General features: G+C 38.3%; 1 protein-coding gene across 1 annotated transcript in view; it reads right to left on the bottom strand.

Annotated features, from left to right (window-relative positions):
• The window catches only part of Cog6 (component of oligomeric golgi complex 6), a 50,468-nt gene extending 33,168 nt beyond the window's left edge, over positions 1-17,300 (bottom strand). The window contains exons 1-8 of the mRNA XM_090342304.1: positions 17,070-17,300; positions 15,721-15,864; positions 13,429-13,500; positions 11,842-11,900; positions 6,497-6,608; positions 4,955-5,037; positions 4,547-4,617; positions 2,895-2,988 (exon numbers count right to left, since the gene is read on the bottom strand). Of these exons, the coding sequence (XP_090198430.1) occupies positions 2,895-2,988; positions 4,547-4,617; positions 4,955-5,037; positions 6,497-6,608; positions 11,842-11,900; positions 13,429-13,500; positions 15,721-15,864; positions 17,070-17,222 (788 nt within the window). The 5' untranslated portion in view covers positions 17,223-17,300. The remainder of the gene's footprint in view (positions 1-2,894; positions 2,989-4,546; positions 4,618-4,954; positions 5,038-6,496; positions 6,609-11,841; positions 11,901-13,428; positions 13,501-15,720; positions 15,865-17,069) is intronic.
• Positions 17,301-17,990: the final 690 nt, after the last annotated feature.

Raw genomic sequence — 17,990 nt, 5'->3', positions numbered from 1 at the left:
AAACTGCCTACACATACTTAAATGCCTCCAGTTAAAATTAAAAGTCCCATTTTTATTATATTTGTCTGTATTAAATAAAACTCTGGTCAGAAGCAAGTGAAAACAGAACAAAAATGTGCTCAAAAAGAAAATTAAAGAACGAAGAGTTAATGTAGAGTTCCCTCTTTAGAATGTAACAAAAATACATAAAGAATGAACAAAAATAAATATTGTACAAATTACTACATTTTCTAATAACATGTTTACCACAGGATGAAATCTTCATCGTTTGCATTTCCATTTAGAATAAATTCCGAAAGAAAGTTTTGTATTGGTTTATTAAAATAACACACTGTACTATGTAAAAACAATGTTAGGCCATACTTCCCAAGAATTTCAATAATTCACATTTTATTTTCTTGGCATTTGACAACTTTCACATGAAGGCAACAACCAAGAGTAAAACCTTCACTGTAAAAAAATTCACATACTGCCATCTGGTGGGTAACATGAAACACTGCTTTTTTCCCTATATTTAGAAACTTGGAAGGCAATTTTTGCTTTTAGTATTCATCGTATCCTAATCAACTGGATCTAAATAACCCTTCTTCACTCAGCTTTCAAATGTCTGTTAAGACCTCCCAAATTGCTGTTACTGCCCTCTGTCCTAGCACAAGCCTTCCAGAGATAAATCTTTGCTTTTCCATAAGCCTCTCTACTCTTTCAGATTTTCCCTCTTGTCAGAGAAGCCTTAACTGAGGCTTTTAGAATCATAATTTACAATGGGGCTCTATCTCATTGCAGTAGGAATGGCTACTATAAAAAAGATAAATGCTGGTGAAGATGTGGAAAAAATGAACTCTCATACACTGTTAATGGCAATAAAAATTAGTGAAGCTACTATGAACTATGGAAGTTCTTAGAAAATTTAAAAAATGTAACTACCTTACGAGTTATCATTTCTCTGTGTGTGTGTGTGTGTGTGTGTGTGTGTGTGTGTGTGTGTGTGTGTGTGTGTGTGTCCGAAGGATATGAAGTCAGCATGTGGAATGGAGAATTGTATGTCCATTTGCTTTGTGGCATTGCTCATTATAACTATGATAGTTGAGCAATGGAAATACATCAACAAATGAATGGATAACAAAAGTACACACACACACATACACACACACACACACAATACTATTTAGCAATAAAGCAGAAACAAAATCTAATCACTTGTAGCAAAATAGATGAACTTGGATAACATAACTTTGAGCAAAATACGGTAGACATAGAGAGACAAGTATTGCAAGTATTCTCTCTCCTAACAGACAACCTCAAAAGACAAACACAAAACCTTGATATGAAGCCAAATACAATTATTAGGAAGTGAGAATGAGGTTAGAAGAGTAGAGAGTAGATAGATTCAGCTGGATAGATAGGTATACTATGTGCATGTAACTATAGAAATATCACAACGGACCTTACTAAGTTGTATAATCAATATAATGCTAGAAAAAAATAGATATAAAAATACTACTTCAGTAAAAACATTGCATAGCAGAAGTTAGCTGTCCTATTTAGGAGCTCAAACCACAAAAGGACATTTAAAAGAGTAATCTTGTGAATAAATGTAAGTTTATAGATAAGGTAATACTTGATTAAAGTCAAACACCAAATGTCTTAAGTAGTAAAAGAATCTCATCTTTATTGCCAATGTCAAAATAAAAACACTGGCAACAAAATTCTGAAGCAGAAATCGACTGCTAAGCAGTGAATCAGTGGCTACTATGCTGATATATACATGTACAACACTCGAGGCCATAGAAATCTAGCCTTGATCTTAACTCAGCAGCCATTTCAGGCTTTTACAATAGATTCGGCACTGCTGAGTCTCTTTCACTCCACATCTTGGCATCTGCTATTTCCTTAATGTGGAATGCTCTGTCACCCTTCTCACAGAGAAAGCCTAGTCAACCTCGGGATTCACTGTATACCTATTTCCTTGAGGAAATGTTTTTCCAGTACTCCTCTTCCTCTAATTCAGAGTTCTTGGGCCACACAGCACCTGGGGAAGGCCCTTGAGACTAGTAATTAATACATTCTATTACAATCTACTCACTTATGCCTGGTTTCAAAAAGTAGACTACTTTGGAAGGCACTGTTTTACCCAAGATGTATCTCTGCACATAAAACAGTGTTGAACATGTAAGTACTAAGTAAGCAAGATGAAGGACAGTCATTTTATATAGCTGAGAGACCCGTGTGCTCTGTATCCTTACTAGAGGACAAGCAATGGTCCAATTTGAAAGTAAAGGAGGAATCTTTAAAAGCCATTCAAGATCCTCTGCAAGGGATGCTTTAGGCCTCTGCAGGAGTCCTCTAGCTGTTTTCTGAATGACTGCTACCCTGTTGGACTCTTAAAGCTTGCTTTTATATCATGTAAGATATTTAAGAAAAGTAGGCTTTTTGGTTGTTTTGAGAAAACTAAGATGAAATAATTAAATTTAAGAATAATTTTTTTAAAAAGCTAAGCGACAGGTTCTCATGCAAAGAAATCTGTTGGCTGGCATATTTATAAGATGAAAGACCTGGACTTTCTCTTGTGTTGAGTCCTACAGATGGAATCCTGATTGTAAATATGACAGTTTCACCTGTGGGTAATTATATTTCACGGTCCCTGTATGCCTGCCTTTTCTTCAGGGCAGGTTGATACAACAGTTTAGTGAATGAATGAGATGACAAAGTAGTTTGAGTAGAGACATCAGTCTTCGCCTTTATACTGATTTCTACATGAGACACTCAAGCTGTAAAGATACTCAGTACAAATGCGGCAGCACAACCTACAATTACTCAAACTACTAGGGAAGGATTTGGTATTATTTTCAAGATTAAAACAAATCAGCAAAGAAAAAGTAAGATTCCCTACGTACTTATATAAGACAGGCCTATCCTGTAGGGCTTCCATAGCCTGAGTTAGGACTGGAGAGACATCACAGGATTCTTGTGTCAATGTTCTGCATTCATCTGGAAAATAAGTTACATTGTAACTTATATTAAATAAAAATTATTTCTCTTGGATGTCCTGCACATACCAATAGTCTAAATTCTATAATAAATGACCCCATGTTGAGAAACACATTAAAAATATACCAAGCAAAATCTAGGCACCAGTGACTCATATCTACAATCCTAGCTACTCAGAGGGCTGAGAACTGATGAAGGTACGAAGCCAGTCCAGGCAGAAAAGTCTGAAAGACCCCATCTCCAATTAACCGGCAGAAAATCAGGCTACAGGTGTGACTGTGGTAGAAAATCAGCCATGAACAACAAAGCCAAGAGAGAGCACGTTAAGCCCAAGCTCTGGTACAGGAAAAAGAAAAAAAAAACAAACTCAAAAATAGAAAACAAAACAACAGTACACAAAACCCCACCTAATTTATGTTATCAAGCAATCAAGCTTGTGTAGTTATACAACTTGGCATGAGCATAGATGATCTCAGGTGTACTTCAAAAGCTATTTTTTTAAATATCTTACATATAAGTATTTAAAAAAAAAAGACTAAGAAACCAATGAACAAATACTTCTGACTTAGTAAATGCCTTAACCATGGCATGATAAATATTTATACTAAAAGTTTACTCCAAGTTTCTTTTCTTAGAAGCAATCTTTAAGGAGTTTGTTCAGGGGCCAGGAGTGTAGCCGAGCAGTAGAGTGCTCACTGAGCATGCACAAAGCCCTGGGTTTCATTCCTGGGTACCACATGCACAGAAAAAGCTGGAAGTAGCTCCAGTGGCAGTTCACTAGCCTGGAGCAAGAAGTGTCCAAGGACAGTGCACAGGAAATGAGTTCAAGCCCCAGGACTGGCAAAAAAAAAAAAGTTTGTTCATACAGATAATTGGTATGTGGAAATAAAATCCTAAATAGCCTGAGTTTTAGGAACCTTTTCTTCCAGTATTACAGAAGCAGAGTCTTGTGCTCCTTAGGTAAGTACTCCACTACTGAGTTATATCCCAGCCACTATATATATATATATTTTTTTTCATTTTACAATCCAGTTGATCCCCCAAATGCTTACAAGTACCTACTATGCTCACATAACTTAGTTCTTGTTCAGAAACCAACCTTCTGGGGAATGAGGACTCCCCTAGTGAGCTTCCTGGTAGACACAACTGCAGATAGCTTATAGTTATAGGAATAACAAGAAATGTCCTGTTGGCTGTCCTAATCCTCTAGGGAGAAGCCGTGTCTTCATTTTTACTCTTACTCTTCATCACCAAGGCTGCTTAACTGACAACAAATGCTCCAAATATAAACACCAATGCGCTCTGCTCAAATGTAAAAGTTTACATTTCTTTTCTGAAAAGCTCTTAGACTTATAAAATCAAAATATATCAAATAAAGGCCAACTGAAATTTTATTGTGTATGTGTCTAGTTTTTTTCTCATCTTTTAAAAAAAAATTATTGTTGTTTTAAAAAGTGATACACAGACGGGTTATACTTACCTAAGTCAGGTCCAATTGAAAAATTTTTAAATCAAATATTAATATTCGTGAGTATAGAACAGGGGGGAGATTGCTTACTTTGAGCCCACCGGTAAAGTCTTTCATAAGCTGTTTCTTGAAGGAAGGCCATCTGTTCCATAATTTCCAGACTTTAAAAAAATTATAAATTACAATTTAAATTTTTTAGTCAATAGCTATATCTAAAAAGTAATAATTTTTTGATTAATTACTAATGACTAGGGTTTCCTACAATAGCATTTTTTCATTTTATGGAATGATTCTTCAATGATTATTTTTCTAGTGCTAGGGCTCAAGTGCAGGGCTTGTACATGCTAAATCTTTTACACTTATATAATTTCCTTCTTGTCCAAGGATAAAGACCATATTCCTACTTCTCAAAATATGATACAGATTTAAAAATTCAATGTCTTTCGAATTTTGGAAGTATGAGTAGCAATATAATTAGTGCAATGAATAATTACTCACCCCGCCTTTTGTTGGTTTGTACGCAAGAGAACTTTGACATCATTATGAATCTGTTTCACTCTCCCAAGAGCCTTGAAAAAATCCTTTAAAATTAAGAATACGACTTTAAAGGATTCATACTTTCAGGTAAAAGTGTAGTATTTAAATTACAAGATCAATACAAAGGGAAAACAAGTTTTCATCTATTCTAATGGTGTTATCCTTCATTGCTCAAAGTGTATACTGATCTCAGCTTTCTTCCAAGTTTTACAGAAGTCACAAGATATTTCTTCACATTTTGCGATATATAAATTCAATGTCTACTACGCGAAATTGTATGCTGGTTGTCAAGGATACAAAATCTATCGACAAAAATCTCTGCCCTCAAGATATGTATAGTCTAGTAAGAAAGAAATGCATATCTAAAGAAAGTCAATATCGCTCTTGAATTAAGCAACAGTCTTAATACTCAAGATGTTTTATAAATTTGTTATATACCCATTCATACCTCTTCATCAAAGACAAAAGTAAAAAAAACCAAACACATAGAAGATATTCATTAAATATATAGGAGTTGCCCGGTGTAACCACTTTTTTTTTCCTTTACAAAAAAAATACTGGGGTTTTAGATTACAAATATTACACAGTGTGCCACTGAGAGACACTAGGCAGAACCCTATCCTCACCTCAAGAACCCTTCTTCAGCCAGGCACTGGTGGCTCACAACCGTAATCCTAGGTACTCAAGAGGCTGAGATCTGAGGATCACAGGTAAAGGCCAGCCCAGGCAGGAAGGCCCACGAGACTCTTATCTCCAATAAACTACTCCAAAAGAGCCAGAAGCATGGCAAAAAGCAGCTCAGAGACAGTATCCAGGCCCAGAGTTCAAGCCCAGGACAGGAACAAGGCCAAGAAAATACAGGAGGAAAAAGAGAAAGCACATGTGTAGTTGCATTTGGTAGAGGGAGCAGAAGTTGTTAAATCCTCATTTTTCATGGCACAAAACGAACAGACGAGCAAAATGTATTCTTTTTAAATATAGTTTTGAAGTACAGAATTTAGAAAGCAATTATCAATGCTATCACTGGTGACAAAGTTCTTATAGAGAGGTTCTTGGGTTTTGTTACCAAGCTGTTTTATATGCTTTCATTTTTTTTTTGTTTGTCTGTTCTGTTTTTTTTTGTTTTTGCCAGTACTAGGGCTTGAACTCAGGGCCTGAGCTCTGTCCTTGAGGATTTCTCAAAGCTAGCACTCTATCATTTGAGCCACAGCACGACTTCTGGCTTTTTCTATGTATGTAGCACCAAGGAATCGAACCTGAGTCTTCATGCATGCTAGGCAAGCTTTCTACCACTAGGCCAAACTCCTGGCCCAATGCTTCCATTTTTATCAACAAAAACTAAAAAGTAATTAAAATATGCATCTTACTTTCCACTTTAAACACACTTTCAGGAAAAATTATTTTTTTCAGATGAGAAGATCCAAGTTCCCATCTGAATAACATTTCTTCAGCACATTTAAAACTGCCATGGCCTCAGTGTCTCTTAAGAGAAAGCAAGACTACCTCAGTAACAGGTCCTCCCTTCGAGCCTCGAAGCAGACCCATTTCATCAGCCGTCAGCTGGAACTTGGATAAGAAGGCATCCGCAACTTGTGCTCTTATTTCTAATCTTTGACTACAATAAAAAAAAAAAGATCAAGAACATACAAGTACATCTCTGGTAACAACTTCTTTTCTTTATTGTATTTAATAAAAGGGTAACATGATATTTGCCAGATAGAAGGTGCATTAATTCACATATATTGATACCCTTCCACATGTCTTGGTCCCACTACCCTCCCCTGGTAACAACTTCTTAAACAAAGATGTGAAAGATTCTCAAGAAGGCCTTGTTTCTGTCTCCAATATTAGAAGCTACTAGTCACATATATGTTATCATATATTTTATAATAATTATTATATATAATTATTAGAATATAATTATGTAATACATTATTATAATACTTATTTTATAATAATTATATACAGCAGACACATAGTCAATGAACTGATCCTCACAAAAGTGAAGTAGTAAATTCACAACCAGTGCTTGAATTATAGATTTTCAGGCACTTACAAGTAAGTGAACAATTAATAATCCAATGAGACTATTTTCCAAGAAAGAAATATATGCCTGTTTTTAACCTTTTGTTGTCAGTTACTAAAATATCCCAAGCCTTTAAAGTTTTCACACAAAGTCCACCAGTAGACAACAACCAAAAATCAGGTCTGTTAGTATTTTTAACTATCAGTTTAAGTTAAAAAGAGAACTTAAAGTAGTCAGGTATAGTAGTATAGTGATAAACATTCAGATTGTTGGGAGGGAGATGGAGTACACAGAGTTCAAGGGTAGCCTGGGCTATGCACTTAGACAAATCTCAAAAGAAAGAGGGAAAGAGAGAAGAGAGGGAGGGAGGGAAAAAGAGCAGGAGGGAGGGAGAGGGAGAGGGGAAAGGAAGGGAAGGAAAGGGAAAGGGGGAAGGGAAAGGAGGAAGGGAAGGGAGAAGGGAAGGGGAAGAAAGGAAGAGAGGGAAGGAGGGAAGGAGGGAAGGAGGGAGGGAGGGAGGGAGGAAGGAACTATTCTCCAGAAATGATTTTCCTGAATTCAAATTCAGAGAAAAGTTTTCCTCAGCCTAAATCCAGGCTCCTGGGCCTTTCAAGAGATAAACATGTAATGAACAGAACTCCATCTGCAGCACTGTTCACAGATGCCTAACTTCTCCCACCTCTCAAGGGCACTCACCTTCTATCCAGGGATGCCACACAGGGCATGGGGGGACGGGGGGGGGGGCGTGCTAAGCTGTGTCCAGTGAAGACAGTCTCTGCTGAGCAGCTACCTAACTAAGCATAGTCACTGTGGCCATCCTCTTAGCCAGCTGAAAGAACTTCTGCCATCTACACATCTGCCTGAACAGGAGTATCACGGTATCCAAACAATCCATTTCTATATACAAAGCCATTTGTTTAACCTCCCCCTCCTCCTTCTCCTTCCCCTCTTCCTTCTTGTTCTTCATTTGTTTTGTTGTTGTTGTTTTTGTGAAAGTACTGGGGCTTGGATTCAGGGCTTCCACTTCTGGCTTTTGCTAGCTCACTAGAGACAATCTTGTAGACGTTTTCTACTTGAGCTGGTTTTGACAAAAATCTGAACAGTCAGAGAACAGATCTGAACAATCAAAGGTCAAAGCCAGCTCAAGTAGGAAATGTCTACAAGATTGTCTCTAGTGAGCTAGCCAGAAGTGGAAGAGTGACAGCTGTGAGCAGAAATACCTACTGAGGATTTGAAGCTAGAACAAATTACAGGTGCGAGCCACTGGCACCCCACTTTAATATCATTTCTTGTTAAAAAGGAAGATAATATTTTAAAATAGAAAAATAGCTCTTTGCCAGTGTCTAGGAACCTAGTATCATAATTTCTGCTAGGTAATTCCCTAAAATATATTCACACAAACACTCACTCAGTACACCATAATCACAGGTCTTGGGATATCAGAATGTCCCAAATTTTTACTTCCTAAAAGGCCAAACAAATTCACAGCTTACTTTAATAATGTTCATAAACAAATTGTGCAAGTTATGAGAATTTATAAACAGAAGCACGATGTTCCAATGTTGCCCCCTAAGGCAAGGTTAAGGTATGTTATGTTACTAGCTCTAACACAGAGCTTATTTTTCTGTTTTCACTCAGTGTTCCTCTCCCGGCATAAGAGTACTTGCTTTCCAAATTTTCCAACTCAAAAAGTATTTATTAAATCTACAATGTGCTAGGGGACTGGAGATACAAAAACAGAATAGGAAACCAACATTGTTCCCAAGAAATAATAGTTAAGGAGGAAAAGAGATGCATAAACCAGTATTTACTCCATGAAATAACTATAATATCCCCTACAATAAAGATGGCAACATAAAGATTTAAATGAATATTGGGAAAATTCAAATAAGTCTTGTAGATTAGATTGCTAATTGGTTTTAGTCACATTTTTAATGCCACCATTAAATTAAGAAAAGAATCATGTTCTGAATCTCCACCTGGTATGTATTTTTTAAGTTGCTGTGTTCGTTTTTTTCAAAAGAGCTATTGTAATATGAGAAACATTCTAGTTGCGTGACCATGGCTCAAGCTTCCTTCTGTATACAGCAATTGGATTTTCTAGCTCAGCCTTTTCTAGTATATCTGACTGGCTATCTGGCAGTCCAGAATCCCCACACTTCACGATGGTCTGCAACTTTTCTCACCACATCTTTGTGATGTCAGAGCTGTTCTGCACCTTGACTGAGTGGTACACACAAGGACCCTCCCAGGTGAGCAACACAGTTTTAAGACGCAGATAAGCTAAAGCTGAGACATCTGGATAAGACTGGAAGACTATGAATGTCATCACTGTGATATTTATCATACAGAGATATCATAGAAGATGTACTCACAAAGGTTACTGGCTAAAGGCCACAGAGAATCTAGTATAAATTTTAACACCTGGCCATAGGATCCATAATAAAATCATCATAAAAAGTAATTAATTTACAAATTAATTTTTCAAATCTTAACAGGAGATGGAAGATTGATAGGAGGGATTCACATCCCAAAGGGGATAAAAGATATGAATGATGCTTTAGCAAAAAAAAAAGTTATGCGCACTGTGATCTGTGGACCATCTACACAGAAAGACCTGGAACACTGTAAAAGGGCATGGTCCTAGCCAGACACTGGTAGCTCACGCCTATAATCCTAGCCATTCTGGAGGGAGAGATTCTGAGGATTGCAGTTTAAAGCCACCCAGGGCAGAAAAGTCTCTGTGAGATTCTTATCTCCAATTAACCACTCAATAACTGGAAGCGGCTCAGTGCCTCAAAGCAGAAGAGTCAGGGACAGTGCCCAGGCCTTGAGTTCATGACCCATCACTAACCAAAAAAATGGGGGAGTAGGGGCTGGCATGATCCTAAGCCCAATCCAGGACCTATCGAGTCATAGAGATAAAATACAAGTGTTTACTTTTATTCTAGCAGTCTGTGAGGATGGACTTGAAAGGTGGCACTCTATTGAGCCTGTAAGTGTTCTATAGACTGGATAGAACCCCAGATGGCACCTGTGACACTTACGATGAGTCTAGGCAATGAAAAGAGCAGTATTTGAAGAAGCAACAGTTCCATTTATAACGGACAAAAAATTTGTGCTCATCCTTAGACAAAATTGTGCCACCTACAAATCTCTACTTAGTTTCAACTGCAATAGTAATACAGAATAGATTGAATCATGGATAAACTAGAACAGTCATCAAATATTTCAGAGAACCATTATGTCCCTTGCAGGTTTGTATTTTTTTTATTCTTTTGGTTTTAATTTGCCATTCCTTGGGTTTGAGTTCAGAGCCAGAGCACTGTCTTTGGGCTTTCTCAAAGCTAGTGTTCTACCACCTGAGTCACAGCACCACTTCCAGCTATTGTTATTTATTATTAATTGGCCATTCCTTGGGTTTGAGTTCAGAGCCAGAGCACTGTCCTTGGGCTTTCTCAAGGCTAGTGTTCCAGCTATTGTTATTTATCAAGCAATCGAACCCAGGGCTTCCTGCACACTAGGCAAGCACTCTACAACTAGACCAGGCTCCTGGCTGCAGTAGGCTTGTGTTTCTAACACACAATTCTGTCAACATTATAACTCTGTGGAAATCTTAATTAGCCTGCTAACCCTTAGATACCCTACTTTTCTTAACTGCTTCATCTTATTCCAATGTTACACTCATTTACTGCTTATATTACACTCAATGTTCCATATTATTGTCACTCATAGTCATTCCAGAGTTATCTATGTCTAATATTCAGATATCCAACAATAGTGTAGTCTCTACCAAAAACAAGTGTAAAAGAAAGTGTGATTTGTTTTGTAAAATTTGTCAAGGATTTTTGAAAGATGTTAATTCACAATAATTTCAATTTGTTAATTTTAGCAAACAGTATGTTATTCAACATCTGTAAGATGGATTACCAAGAAATACTGCACCCATCTTACCTACAAGAAAACATTCCAATTAACCTTAGCATCTTTCCTAGTCCTGACACTTGAGGCTCCTACTACACTAATTAACTGTACAACTCTGCATTGTTTGTAATTTCCCATTATACCTTAGTCTAGAGGAAACTGTGTTAAGAACGATTAAGGTCTGGGTATAGTGGCACATGCCAGTGATCTCAGCACTAGAGAGGGAGGAAGATCCTAGGTTTGAGGCCAGTCGGATTCCAAGAACCACTGTGTAAAAACAAAGCAATGATTAAAGCCTCAATACGTGAAACCAAGGAATGGTGCATATTATGCACTTGCCAATGCTAACCTATTGGTGTTTTCAAAATTCCTTTGATTATGACTCATATTGAGATGTATTTTAAACCAGACTAAAGTTGAAAGAAAATATTCACAAAACATTTACCCAAACTAGTTATTTTATCGTATCCTTTATCTATTTATTTATTTTTTTGCTAGTACTGGGACTTGAACTCAGGACCTCAATCTTGAACTCAGTTTTATCACTCATGACTAATGTCCTACCACTTGAGCTATGCCTCTATATTCTGAGAAATATAGAAAGTTATTAAAAATCTGAACTTCATTACATCTTGAGGAGCAATCAGTTCTGAACTTCACAGTAAATAATTACACATCATCTATCTTTCAAAAACAAAACAATCTCCTAAACCTATGATCAACTTTAACGCTCACTACCTGCATTGTATTGAAGTTGCTAATGGATATCAGTTTAGGATCATATGTGTTTTTATCAATTGTGAGCCATGTTTATTATAACTTTAGTTCTAGTTTAGTTATCCATACTTTTCTTTTCACTTCCAGATTAATGATAAGGTAATTGTATGAAAAAACTTACCTTTCAGCTTGAAGCTTGGTGGTTTTTACTATTAAATCTTGAGTCTGTTCCTTTGCTGCCTAAAATTATAAACATATCTCTAATTAGTATGTCCTAATTTCATTACAGTTCAGAAAGCTATCACCTCTTTCTGAGGTTCACGATAACAGCAATGGGATCACTCTCTAGAACTCCAAAGTTTCAAAAAGATTGATATCATTGAAACTGATGTTCCAGGACCTACCTTTAATAACTGATATATAAAATACAGTATTAAAATATACACAAAAGTAAGAGAAGTAAACATTTTGAGTAACAGACCTATAGAAAGATTACACAAGCAACCTATAATTAATTTATTCAACACAAACTAGTGATTCTTCCTAGATGACTGATTGTCGCTGTGCATAGTTTCAGGAGACTCTCAGGCACATAAAGCATCTTGTGTCTGTGCTTCCAAGATGGATATGGAAACTCACTGAAAGCAGCTGAATAACAGAGGGGTGGGAGAGATGTGCAGAGAGAAGTAAAGGTGGTTAATCTGACTTAAGTTTAATGCATGCATGTGTGGAATGCCATGGTGAAACTCTTTTGTGCAGTAACCATACACTAAAGAAAATGAATGACAGTCATGTATAGCAGGCTCTGGCCTGCTACATGTATAACAGTGGTAAAGAACAAACAGAAAGGGTACAGAAAGAAGAATATGGTTACAGTATTTTATATGCAGAATAAGAAAACCTGTTAAAGTTCTTTAAAGAAGAGAGGGAAAACAACAAAGGGGGTGAATTTGATCAGGGGGCAGTGTACACATGTAGGGAAATATCACAATGAAACACTCTTGTACAACCAATAAAGAAATTATAAATAAACAAAATGTGAAAATACCAATGTAATCATAACTGATTCTTAGAAATAGGCCGTATTATTCCTGTTCTAAACCTACTGGATGAGGACAAGCAAGTCAAATTCAGAATCTGCATCTAAACCAAAGGTGTGGGATTGTCTAAATAAGTGCAATGAATATTACACATACTTCTCTGAAACTTAGGTTGAATAAAGTGAGATTTTTATAAAGACCTACTGTAGCCAGAATTTACCCTAAGGCTTTCTATTGTAGATTTCATTCCTCTGGATCCTCTGGAATCGAAAGGTTTATTACCAGGTATAGTGGTGCACAGCTGGAATCCAGCAATAGAGGGACAAAGACAGGAGAATCTCAAGTTCATGAATAGATTGAACTACACAGTGAAACCCTGACACTCTGTTTCAAAATAACCAAGCACTTGGGGATGTAGCTCAGTGGTTGAATGCTACTTGTCTCACATGTGCAAGTCCCTGCAATTAATTACAAGCAACACACACACACTCCAGATCTGTCATAATTCTATATGCAGGTCAGTATAGACTCCAATATAAACGGTTCTGGTGTTAACCATCACCTAAAGGAACAAAAAGCTACTTCTAGTTTTAAGCATAGGTTATAGATCATATATCCAACAGGTTATAGATCATATATCCATATACACTGCAGCCTTCCTTAGCAATTTCTGAAAGCTTACTTTGTACCAGGAGCTATGCTGAAGTCTAGCCCTCCTCATACCATACCTGTAAACGACTGGTCATGTCTTGACAACAGCTACTCATTGCTTGAACATCTTCATTGATGCTTTCAAGTTCCTAAAAAAGAAAAAAGTAACATCAAGTATTTTATATACTGTTAAAAAAAAATGTTCTCAGCCAAATCCTTGCTTTAGCCCCACAATCTTTTTTTTGTCAAAGTATGAACAGAGATACCATACTTAAAAGTAGAAATACCTAAAAAGAATAACTAGTGTTTAAAAGAAGAAAAAGATGTACTTCCTTCAAGTGGTACAAAGAAACAGTTAATGCTTTAAACTATAGACATCTATTTTTTTTTTCCTGTCGGTGATGGGACTTGAACTCTGGACCTAGGTGTTGTCCCTAAGCTCTTCAGCTCAAGGCCATAGCCCTACCCCTTGCACACTTCTTGTTTTCTGGTGATTAATTGGAGATAAGAGTCTCAGAGACTTTAGTGTCCAGGCTGGCTTTGAATCAGAGATCCCCATATCTCATCCTCTTGAGTAGCTAGGATTACAGGCGTTAGCTACCCAGCTATGTCAATTTTTTTAAAGAAAAAATAAATCCAACATATTTAATTGAATAAATATGTATCAGTATATAATATATATGACAATGATCGACAGTCATCTAAAATAAGTGGAAAATGTAAAACATTTTCAATCACAGAAATCAATGTCTACATTAAGAACAATACATGTGTATTTATTAAAAGATATCTACATAAAGAGAAAAAAGTCATAACAAATATAGGTGTCTCCCCATTTTCTTAGAAAAAATTCTTTATGAGCCAAGAGCAGTGGCTCACACCTATAATCCTAGCTACTCAGGAGGCTGAGATCTGAGTATCAAGGTTCAAGGCCAGCCCAGGCACAAAAGGACCTCAGACTCTTATCTCCAATTAACTCCTAGAAAAGGGGAAGTAGGGTTTGGCTCAAGGGTAGGGTGGTAGTCTTGAGCTGAAGAGCTCAGGGACAGGGCCCAGGCCCTGGGGTAGAGCAGTAGTTTTGAGCTGAAGAGTTCAGGGACACCGCCCACTCCGAGTTTAAGACCCATGACCCATCCACCCCCCCAAAAAAAATCATGTATGTGCAGGGAACACAGGTAAGGTTATACCATAGAGAGAACAATTATTTCTTGCTGGTTAGATCTTAAGTACTTATTCTTCTTCCAATTCACCTAACATTTCTATAGTAAATGGCAAATAAATTTTAATAAAAATAAGAAATCTTCAAAGCCAAATAAATGTGTAATTCCTCCTGCTGCCGCAACTCCGAGAGTTCAGAGGTGAATCCCCAACATTATCTAGCTTATGATGACAACAGCGCCATGGCAGGTGCTGCACCGGATCAGTTACAATGATCAAAACATCTTCTCATCTTCTACTATTTCCTTGCCATTAGATACACTACTGCTGTGAGGAGAGGCCTCCTCAAAACTGTACATAGTTGATTAAAAGGAAAAAAAAGACAAAATTCATGCTAGAGTCTTACCAGTTTCAGAATAATAACTTGGTTTCCCTCGACATGCCAGAAGTAATCAACAAGGTTTCTACTTGATTTTCAGTATTATGAACTCCACAGTTTAATGTTTGATATATTTCATATAAATCAGACCTATTCTGTCTTTGGTCAAGGGAGGTCTCTTAGCTTAGCTCCAGAATCTTTCAACACAGGTTCCCATATCCTTAGATAGCTCTCCGGCTTTCTAGTACTGAAAAGATTGTATTCTACTAGAAAATTGTGTTTAGAATCTGGTTGTCTCTTTCTTTTTTATATATTCTACTAAGCTTCCTTCCCACCCTTCTAGAGTTATAAACTTTTAGTAAAGGAAACCCTACTAAATGGTTAGAAGTAAATCACTTTTAATAACAGCTTAGTGAAACCATGTATAACTCTTCATACAATTCACATACCAAAGTGTTATTACTATGTAACACATATATGACTTAACATATAACTAGGTATTTAAAAAGTACCGCGTAAGAAATAAAATATTGCATAAACAGATTTATTTTCTGCCTTACTATGAGTAATTCACACTCAAGTACGGTGAAATATCATGCACTAAAGTGCTTGATCTTGATCTGAAAATTGTATAATTTAGGACACAGTGAAAGTTACTCAGTGCTAATCAGTTTCTACTAGAGACTCCATAGGAAGAAATTTTTCTGGAAGAACACTCAGAGAAATGCTATATGTTGTTTAAAAACAAATATATCAACAAATGTGAACAAAAAACAAAAGCACAGAGCCAAACATAAAAGTTCTCAATAAATACGAAATAAACAGTACTTACCGTCCTTACTGCCTTGAAAATCTGCACAAACTCCTCATTGATGGCTAAACTTCTGCGTTCAATATCTCCACGTAAATTTCTTCGAGTCCTCAAACTGTTTTCAACAAAAAAGGATGAAAGTGCCTTGAGAGCTTCCAGCATCTCCTACAAGATTGGTAACAGAACACAATCAGTAGACCTACACACAATCCAAAATGCAATGAAATAATTTTCTGATCAATTGCTTCTATTAAACAATCCAAGAAATACTGAATGACTTTCAAATTCGTGAACCCTTCTCCCAACAACCCTGAGAAAGTTACCAGCAGCACTTCCAGACCCCACAGGAGATTTAATTCATAATGCACAATTTTGGTGATGACAGCTAATTACTGGTGACCTACAGCCTTCTTTTTTTGTTACTCATGCAACAAATGAGGGTAATTTTATTTACTATATATGCACCAATTTTTACTAACAGCATATTTTCATTTACCTATAAATATATACCTATAAAACAACTTTTTAAATTATATACATATGTATATACTTTTTTTTTCGGTGCCTGTCCTGAGGCTTAAGGGCCTGGGCACTGCCCTTTAGCCTTTACGATCAAGGCTCGTACCCTACCAGTTGAGCCACAATTCCACTTCCTCAGGCTCTATTCTTTATGCCACACAGACAAGACAAATTTACCAGCTTAGGACCAAAGATGACAGACACAGTTCAACCTGCTACAGGAGGAGCTTGGGACACCAGTAAAGAAACACCTCATGAAGCCTGCTTAGCTCACCACAAGCCCTGGCAAACATGAGTTTACTGGAGCCACGGGGCAGGCAGGAAACAACTGTTCTGCACTGCAGCTGGTGGTGGTTGGTGGGAAAAGCCCTGTGCCCACCGTGGTCCTCACATCCCTCCGACGCCCATTCCTGACCCCTTTACTCCACAGTCAGCTCATCCAGCCAGGAGCCGGGAACCCCCGACTCCTCTGTGGCTGGAGGGATGGGGGGAGGGGCACTTCCAAAAAGTTGCAAAGTTTCCAAGAAGTATTAAAAAAAAAAAAATGGGCAGGGTGGGGGGAGAGAGAAGTGACTCCCAGGATGCCCTTTTCCTTTTTCTGGGGTATCCCTTGCCTCCCTGCCCGCCCCCACCCCCACTTCCCGGGCCCCTGGCAGAACAGTGCGCTCTCAAGCCTGCAGAGCGGACCCAAGGGAGGACAGCAGGTGCTGCACAGAAGTCATTCCGGGCCGGCTCGGCTCACCTCGGAGCCCCCTGGGGAGCCCCCCCCCCCACGTCCCCCCTTCCGGGACCCGGCCGTCGAGAACCCCCCTCGGGGACTCCGGAACTCCGGCCCGGCCCAGCCCGCTCACCTTGTCGTTGTCCAGCTGCGTCTCCAGGATTTTATGCAGCTTACGCGACAGCGGGTTGTTGGACTGAGCCGAGGTCCCGCCGGCCCCATTGTTGAGGCCGTTGGCGGCCCCCGTGGCAGGCGCGGCGACCACTTCCCCGCTGCTCTCCGCCATAGCCAGACCCTCAACCAGCTTGGCAGCGCTAGCAGCGGCTCTGCCAGCTCAGTTCCAGCCTTGGGTTCGGGGCCGGCAGTGAGGGTACTGCGCATGTGCGGCGCGGAGCACGCATGCGCGCTGGCGCTTGTCACAGCTGTTAAAAACACTTTATCTGAATTCCACTTTTCTAGGCTGCCTTTCTGAAGGTCTAAGTGCCAGGATCTCTGGTGATCCCTGGACAATCTACCTTTGTGTCTGATTAGGACAAAGGAGCCATCAGAAATATACATATGCCTTATGAGAAAATGTTCATCATCCATGGTCATCAAGGAAATGCAAATAAAAACAACCCTAAGATACCACCTTACCCCAACAAGAATGGCCAAGATTCTGAACTCAGACAATGACAGATGCTGGCGGGGTTGTGGAGAAAAAGGAACCTTACTACACTGCTGGCGGGATTGTAAGCTAGTTCAGCCACTCTGGAAAGCAGTGTAGAGGTTTCTTAAAATTGACCTTCCCTGCGATCCCGCCATACCACTCCTGGGCATCCATCCTGAACACCATAACCCAGGATATGATAAGGACACCTGCTCAGCTATGTTCATCTCTGCACTATTCACAATAGCCAGGCAATGGAAACAACCCAGATGCCCTACTACAGATGAATGGATACAGAAAATGTAGTATATATACACAATGGAATTCTACATAGCCAACAGACAAGATAAAATAATGGCATTTGCAGGGAAATGGATGAATCTAGAGCAAATTATGTTGAATGAG

The sequence above is a fragment of the Megascapheus bottae genome, chromosome 11, assembly GCF_031878675.1.
Source record: "Megascapheus bottae isolate mThoBot1 chromosome 11, mThoBot2.hap1, whole genome shotgun sequence".
NCBI classification, from domain to species: Eukaryota; Metazoa; Chordata; class Mammalia; order Rodentia; family Geomyidae; genus Megascapheus; species Megascapheus bottae.
Note: the sequence above shows the minus strand (reverse complement) of the source record. Positions and strands in the feature narration are given on the sequence as shown.